Source organism: Hevea brasiliensis, chromosome 13, assembly GCF_030052815.1.
Source record: "Hevea brasiliensis isolate MT/VB/25A 57/8 chromosome 13, ASM3005281v1, whole genome shotgun sequence".
Lineage (NCBI taxonomy): Eukaryota > Viridiplantae > Streptophyta > Magnoliopsida > Malpighiales > Euphorbiaceae > Hevea > Hevea brasiliensis.
Window position 1 is genome coordinate 25,063,553 of NC_079505.1, and position 5,091 is coordinate 25,068,643.

The 5,091-nt window shown below is 29.3% G+C and overlaps 1 protein-coding gene across 2 annotated transcripts; it reads left to right on the forward strand.

Moving 5' to 3' along the window:
- Nucleotides 1-306: 306 nt before the first annotated feature.
- On the forward strand, nt 307-4,605 carry LOC110657131 (protein CHLOROPLAST IMPORT APPARATUS 2). Of its 2 annotated transcripts, none has more exons than XR_002495278.2 (3): nt 307-2,027; nt 2,389-2,536; nt 4,328-4,605. XR_002495278.2 is itself a non-coding variant. In XM_021814218.2 (3 exons), exons 1-3 carry the CDS (start codon nt 1,017-1,019, stop codon nt 4,382-4,384), a joined length of 1,221 nt encoding a protein of 406 aa, XP_021669910.2. In that variant the 5' UTR covers nt 307-1,016; the 3' UTR covers nt 4,385-4,605. The 2 variants fall into 2 exon arrangements, 1 of the variants encoding a protein (XP_021669910.2); XM_021814218.2 differs by having other exon boundaries at nt 2,384-2,536.
- Nucleotides 4,606-5,091: the final 486 nt, after the last annotated feature.

Genomic DNA, 5,091 nt, shown 5'->3' on the forward strand with positions numbered 1-5,091 from the left:
ATATTTAATATTTATATATTTTTACTTATAAAATAATGGATCCCTTTCTTTTAATTTTATAGTATAATGACTTTTATATGAATGTTTAATATATTATTTTTTAAGTTTACAAGTGTGCTTTATAATTTAACAATTGAGACTATTTGAATTAATTATAAAAAAAAAAAAAATTAGAGCAAATCACAAAGAAGAGGGCTAATAAAGGAATTGATGAAAAAAATGATGTACCCAAAGGGCAAAGAGAGAAAAACAAAGAGAGAAGTGGCCCCACGCGAGGAACTATGCAGCAAATAAGCATTGTCTCTTCCTCTGTTTTCTCGTTTCATCCTTTCAACTCTCCTCACTTCACACTACACAGAGGCTCTGAGTGTGTGTGTGTCTCTCTATATCTACGCTACTCTCCCAACGGATCTTTTTCGTTCTAGCTGCCTCTTCCTCAGCCTCTCTGTTTCTCTGCTTGTTCGTCACTTATTTGCTTCTTCTGCTCCTGAAAAACCTTTTATTTGTCGTATTTCTCACACCATAAAACTGCCAGTCTCGTTGGTTTCCTTGTTGGGTAACTTTCTTTTTCCTTGTTCCTTTTGGCCTAAATTCTCTCTCACGCTAATTCCTGGGTTTTTGTCCTAGGGTTTTGGAATCAAATGTTATTTATATAATTTCTTTCTGTTTTAGAAGAAGCTGTTTGTTTTTTTTTTTTTTTTTTGAAATGGGTTTTGGGTTTTCCTTGAATATTTAAGATATATTTGTATATATTGACTCTTGGCCTTTTCTCCTTTCTTTTTTAAGCCTCAGAACTTTTCTTAGTTTGTACTTTTCAGGGTTTAGGGTTTTACTACTCTCCCATTTTTTTCTCAATTCTCACATCAAAAAGTGAATTTTCAGTCTGAAAATTGCTTCCTAATTCCAACTCAGTTTTAAACTTTGAATTGAATTCAGATATGGGATTCCTCCTGCAAATTCTGGGTTTTCTTTGAATTCTCCAAATTGTGAAATCCATTTTCTCTCTTCTAATTACTATGTCTTCTCCTTGTTTGAGTGGAGGTAGTAGTAGAACCTATGGGTTCGATTTAGAAATTGTGAAATCACCATCAACATTAACAAGAACTTCACACACTTCTTCTCCATCTTCTACTCTCTCTGAATCTAGCAATTCCCCACTAGCAATATCTACAAGAAAACCACGAACTCCTCGAAAACGTCCCAACCAAACCTACAATGAAGCAGCGGCTCTTCTGTCTACTGCCTACCCAAACATCTTCTCCACCAAGGACCTCACCGATAATCCTCGCAAATTCACTAAACCTCATCAGGACACTCTTCTTCTTGACGAATCCTCCTCAGAATTACTATGGCCTTTTAGAGTTTTCAGCGACTCTGACTTTCTTCTTCATCAACCCATCGAGAGTGAGAAACCCAGTTTAGTAAATGAATCCAAAGTCTCAAATTTTATGATTTCCTGTGACAATAAGTCTTGCCAGAGTGGAAATTCCATGGAATTCTGTGATGGGTATCAGGAAGATTTCGATGCTGAATCAATTCTCGATGAGGAAATCGAGGAGGGAATCGATAGTATAATGGGAAATCTAAGTGTAAGCAATGAAAACGTGGCGATGAATCCAATGGGATTTCATTTCGGCGGCAAATTCCAGCTCGGATTTGGGAATGGAATTAAAAAAGGAGTAAGAGCATTGAGAAATGGCGATGAAGGCAATTGGTGGAATTTTCCAATCGTCGATATGCTTCAAATCTCGCCGAGACTTAACAACAACAACAACAACTTCAAACCTTCAGATTCGAAGCCGAAGGTAAAGAGGAATTCGAATTCCGGCGAGAAAAAGAAGAAGAAGGTAGAGAAACCGGCTGTGGAATTGAAGAATTCGGAATTGGCCAAGGAGGAGAAATCAATTCCGCAGCTGAATTCTGGTTTGTTATTGAAATTGAACTACGACAGCGTTTTGGACGTTTGGTCAGACCGCGGATCTCCGTTTACGGACGATATATCGGGATCCGAAGGAAACGACGTCGCTGTATGTTTCTCATCTTATTATAATGGAAATTAGAAAAATCAGTTTCCGATATTCTAAAAACCAGTTCAATTCATCGTCTCATGGCGCGTGTTGCAACGCGCCGCTCTTTTATTTTTTTTTCCTCTTTTTCTTTCAAATGCCTAATGGAGTGATATTGTCTTAAAAAATTAAGAAAAAAATTTTTTTTTATTAGAACTAAAAAAAAAATAATAAATTGTGTTGAAAAAAGATGTCAATCCTTTTCAAAACTTATGAGAGTTAATATTAAATTTTAAAACTATTGGTGGAAATAATTTGTTATTTTTTTTGAAAAATTAAATATTTATTTAATTATATGATTTTGTAATTTTGGGCAGGCCAGATTGGCGCAGATAGATTTATTTTCAGAAAATGGAGTAAGAGAGGCTAGCGTACTACGCTACAAGGAAAAGAGACGTACACGTCTTTTCTCTAAGAAGATCAGATATCAAGTTAGAAAAGTCAATGCTGATCAACGGCCTAGAATGAAGGTAGCTTTTAATTTCTTTTTTTTTATATTTTTTTTCTTTATTATGGAGGTATTTTATAAAATGAGATTTGAAAGAAGACTAAACAATTATATAAAATTGAAATAATCAACTTAATTTAGGTTTAGTTGATGAAAATATGTAAAATAGATGACCCTTATTTGAAGAAAAATACCAATTAATGTTGACTTGAAATGATGAATTGTGGTTGAGATCTAGAGAAGCTTTAAACAAACTGAATTTGTGATGAGAGTATTCAAGAATTTCAATTATGAGTAGCAAAGTAAGTATTATATTGGATTTAATTTTAATTAGAATTCTTTATATATTTATTTTTAACTATTGTAAAAAAAATAGAGAAAAAAAAAATCAATATTGATTAAATATGATCCACATTAGTTTCATATAAGCAATGCTTGTGCTCTATTTAATCAACAATTGTGAATTAGCGTAGGATAGCAATCGATTAAGTTTTTGATAGATATTTAATTCAAATGAATTGGGTTTAGGGTGAATTTAAATTTAAATAATAATATTCGTGTCGAATTCAGATTGAATTCAAGCTTTATGTATTGAATATTTATTATTTTAATTTGTTTATATAAATATTTAATAAAATATAAAATATATATTTTTTATAATAATATTTATAAATTTTTATATATTTTATTTTAAATAAGATAGAATTTAAATATGTTACGGAACTATTAAATTTTTAGAATATAACTATTAATAATTTTTTTAGATTATTAATTAAAATGTATAAAAGTAAATGGATTCGGTTATTTTTTAAATAATAATAATTGAGTTTAGGACGAATTCGGTAATTGAAAATAAATTTTAATGAAATTTAAGACAGATTCAAATTTTGATAATATTAATTAAATTTGAATTTAGATAAAATTATTTTTCATTAGTATCTTACCTATTGCCATTCTTAAATTAGCATAATAATTCTTATATTAACTTTAACTCCACTTAGGCTTTTTTATATGTGTTTTTAAATATTGTAATAAAAAATAATAATAATTTGTTATTTGAATAAAAAAGAAAATCTTTTTGTAATATATATATAGTGAGAGAGTTTCTAGAATTATTCTTTATACAAATAAGAGTTAGAAAACTCATAATTATAAAATAATTATAAATTTTTTTTCTAATAAATATAAGCTAATTCAAAAAAAACTTCTAAGCATTAAACCAAGTATTTATTTATATTTATAAATTTAAATATGTATTAATAATATTTAATTAATTAAAATTCTGATTGTAATTCTTAATAATAATAATTATTAAAATGAGTCTAACTTACATAGCATATTAAGGCTATTTTTTTTTTATTTATTTATTTCGGTGGACTTCTACAAGTTTCTTTTCCTAAAGGACAAAATTATAGCATTAAGTATTAATGTATAAATTACATCATATCAAGTGATGTCTTTGATTGATTTGATTTTTATTAAGGTTTGAATTAAGATTTTATAATTTTAAAAATAATTAATAATTTTATCAATTTATTTTCTAGTTATATTAGTTATCAATTTATTAGAAATGAATGAATGCTACTTCATTGCCTCATAGGTTTATCTTCGGCCATAATTATATATTGAATTAAAATTTCTATGATTCAATTTATTAACATTAAAATATTTGGCTTAAAGAATTAAAATGGTCAAAATAATTTGACAATTCATTAATGAATTGCATACTTCGTTAACTTTCATATATTATTATTTTTTTTTATGAGTAAAATAATTTAAATATGGTCTAATTTTGTTGTTTGTAACATTGTAGGGGCGATTTGTGAGAAGGCTAAATTCAAGTGCAACTAGTCAAGGAAGAGAAGAATAATATTATGTTTTAAGTGGAAAAAATCGCTACTTTTATCTCTTTTATTTTGTTGTTTAATTAGTTTTGTACTCTCTCACACTATAAAAATAAGGGGTGATGACTAATTTAAAAGAGAACGATAGAGAAATATGCCAACAAGTTTTTGCATTGGTTTACATTTTCTCTATAATGTTTTCTCTTTGTTTTCTAGTCTTAGGAACGATGCCTCTCTTTTTTTCCTCCCTCTTGAGTTTATTCTAATTCATGACATCATTTATAACTTTGTTTAGAGTTGAGTTTAAAATATTAAAGGGTTTTGTGGCATATTTCTCATTTTGTTGTTGAGAGTGATCGTTGTGAATATTATTTCGAGAGATAGTGATCCGCTTAGAAATCTTAAGGCTCTGGTTAACTCTATAAAATTTTTGTTGGACCAAGATTGGGATGTCTGTCTCCTCCATATTTGTAAAGAGGCAAACTTTAGTGTAGATTGATGAGCAAATATGGCGACCTCATATCCTTTTGAGGTCAATTGTTTGGAGTTCCCTCCGCTCAATTTTGTTCCTTGGCTTTTTCATGATAATTATGGAGTCTCCTGTAGAAGACTTCGTAAATGTCTAGCTTGTGGAAATCAATAAAGCTTTGCAAATGGCCTGTAACTTTGGTCCATTTCAGTCATCGACACCTATCGTACAAGAAAAAGTACAGAGGAAAATGTCCTATATGAT